Below are 2,868 nucleotides of genomic sequence, written 5' to 3' on the forward strand. Positions count from 1 at the left end.
GTGTGGAGCCTTCTTGGAACCGCTGAAAGGACTAGATCATCTATCTCCAGTCTACCACACAGTCCTTTCAGCAGTTCCAAGAAGGCTCCACACCCATTTGCACCACTCAGGTGACCTTGAGGACACAGACAAACCTCCAAGTGGCCTCAACGACCCTCTGAAAAAATGCAAATGACCAGCTGTCTGCAAGGAGTATAAATCCTTCCGTTCCCCACCATCCAGGCAGAGCTGAAGAAGCTTCTGGGATGAGAAGCGAAACGTCTTCAAAGAAAAAACAAGAAAGTCCAGTTGCCTCCTGAAAAAAAGCACCTTTGGGACAACCCTGACCTGGATGACGGAGAATCTCCACAGACATATTTCAGATAGCCTTCGCAGTTGCTTAATAAGTCTTATTGAGCTGAGGGGCACCAGGGATTGTAATTATGTGCAGCCATTTTTCTGAATTCTAAATCAGCGGCTCTCCACCGGCGACACACGTCGCAGGCTAATTAAAAATTTAAGCCTTTAAAACTTATTGTCAGTTATCATAAGGGCATCCCTTTAATCATGTTAATGCTTCTCAGAGATAGACGGGAGTTTTGTCCCTAGAATGGCGAGACCAGGGACTTTGTAAGAGACTGCTTGGTTGGGTGTACGATGCAAAACGTTGGCAGCCACGCCACCCACGTGGCTGCCAAACCCCTTCAGCTGCTATAAACCACGATTGATTCTGCAGGTGGTCCTCAAACTTACAACAGTTCCTTCAGTGACCGTTCCAAATTCCAATGAAAAAGAGGTGACTGAAAACTGTTTTTCCACTGCATCCCCAAGGTCACATGATCAAAATTCAGACACTTGGCAACTGACTCGTATTTATGGCGGTTGCGGCGTTCTGGAGTCACGTGATCCCCTTTTGCGACGTTCTGAAGTGAAACGTCTTCAAGGAAAAAACGAAGAAAGTCCAGTCAGAACTGAAGAAGCTTCTTGGATGAGAAGCGAAACGTCTTCAAGGAAAAAACGAAGAAAGTCCAGTCAGAACTGAAGAAGCTTCTTGGATGAGAAGCGAAACGTCTTCAAGGAAAAACGAAGAAAGTCCAGTCAGAACTGAAGAAGCTTCTTGGATGAGAAGCGAAACATCTTCAAGGAAAAAACGAAGAAAGTCCAGTCGGAACTGAAGAAGCTTCTTGGATGAGAAGCGAAACATCTTCAAGGAAAAAACGAAGAAAGTCCAGTCAGAACTGAAGAAGCTTCTTGGATGAGAAGCGAAACGTCTTCAAGGGAAAAAAAACAAAGTCCAGCTTTCTTGGCAAAATCACCCTAGACAAGAAATCCTGCAACCTGACTGCATTGTTTGCTACATTAATTGCCCGGCTCATTTTTTTAATTATTACATTCATCTAACATTTGGCCAAAGTTTCTTATCTTAGCTTGTTCATCTCATTTTGTGTCATTTTGCAGACTCGGAGAGCTGTTCAGAAGGACCTAATATACATTGATGAACAGAGAGTCATGATGGTTTATCTCTTCCCGCTGAATGAAATTGTAGTGGATTTCTTCGATGCGTTGAAATCCTTATCGTCTGGTTATGCCAGGTAAGTTAACTTGGTTATCACGGTAAGACATTCTGTGCTTGTATAATTTTGAATCTGGGAGATCCGATGCTAGATTCTATTAACTTTTTTTGAAAATGAGATGTTTGAATTGTGTAATTTTGAAGCTGGGAGATCCGATGCTAGATTCTATTACCTTTTTTTGAAAATGAGATGTTTGAATTGTGTAATTTTGAAGCTGGGAGATCCGATGCTAGATTCTATTAACTTTTTTTGAAAATGAAATGTTTGATTTGTGTAATTTTGAAGCTGGGAGATCCGATGCTAGATTCTATTAACTTTTTTTGAAAATGAAATGTTTGATTTGTGTAATTTTGAAGCTGGGAGATCCGATGCTAGATTCTATTAACTTTTTTTGAAAATGAGATGTTTGATTTGTATAATTTTGAAGCTGGGAGATCCGATGCTAGATTGCTCAGTCGTTTTAGAACACTCAAACATGATGTTGGTTGAACTAACCGCTGTTGTTTCAGTTTTGACTATGAAGACGCAGGATACCAGCCTGCGGATCTCGTCAAAGTGGATATTTTATTAAACGGAAAAGCCGTAGAAGAGCTGATAACCATTGTGCCTAGGTAAGCCAATCGCACACACATTCATTTTCAAAAATCATAATATCATTTGAATAAGCTACCCAAACCACGTATTAATTTTCCATGCATTTTATTCTGGGGACGGTGTGTGTGTGTGTGAACCAACATCCTTGCCGTTGAAAGTTTAAATTGTTAAACAAGCAAACTCTGAAGTATGAATAAGTAAGTAAGGGGCAGAATCCTGTCCTCTGGATTGGAGAAATTGTCTATTTTAAGGGTGATTTCCTGGTTTTGTTTAAAGTCTTCAACTACCTTTTTTTTTTTTTTAGATTCTCGGTTTTGCCACATAAGACATTGTCCGTCTCACAGTTTAAATCTTTCCCTGGGTAAAATTGCATTTATTTAGCCTTCCCCAAGTTGAAATGGAAAATATTAGCATGTTTTTTTTTTAAAAAAACAAACCCTGCATTGAGAAGTTTTAAGATTCAAATATATCGCAGGGAGATTGAGAAAGCAGGGTTGCGAAAGCAGAATTACCTCATCGAGACCAGAATGTTCTGTCCCCGTTCCGACCCACACACCCAAACAGCCAGCCGAGGGTTAAAGACTTCTCCAGACACCACTTCACAGATAAGAAACTTGGCAGCAGCTCCGTAGCTGCCTGCCAAGACCTTTTACTCCAAGCACACAGAAACAAAAAACAATACACACAGTTTAAAGCCACAGCAAACTACTTCGCCAGAGAT

General features: G+C 40.9%; 1 protein-coding gene across 1 annotated transcript in view; it reads left to right on the forward strand.

The window, feature by feature from the left end:
- Window positions 1–1,406: 1,406 nt before the first annotated feature.
- The window catches only part of LOC107301172 (translation factor GUF1, mitochondrial-like), a gene marked incomplete at its 5' end in the record, with an annotated part of 5,292 nt that continues 3,830 nt past the window's right edge, over window positions 1,407–2,868 (forward strand). The window contains 2 exons of the mRNA XM_029287094.1: window positions 1,407–1,571; window positions 2,063–2,164. Of these exons, the coding sequence (XP_029142927.1) occupies window positions 1,407–1,571; window positions 2,063–2,164 (267 nt within the window). The remainder of the gene's footprint in view (window positions 1,572–2,062; window positions 2,165–2,868) is intronic.

The sequence above is a fragment of the Protobothrops mucrosquamatus genome, unplaced genomic scaffold, assembly GCF_001527695.2.
Source record: "Protobothrops mucrosquamatus isolate PMUCROS unplaced genomic scaffold, P.Mucros_1.0 scaffold10473, whole genome shotgun sequence".
NCBI classification, from domain to species: Eukaryota; Metazoa; Chordata; class Lepidosauria; order Squamata; family Viperidae; genus Protobothrops; species Protobothrops mucrosquamatus.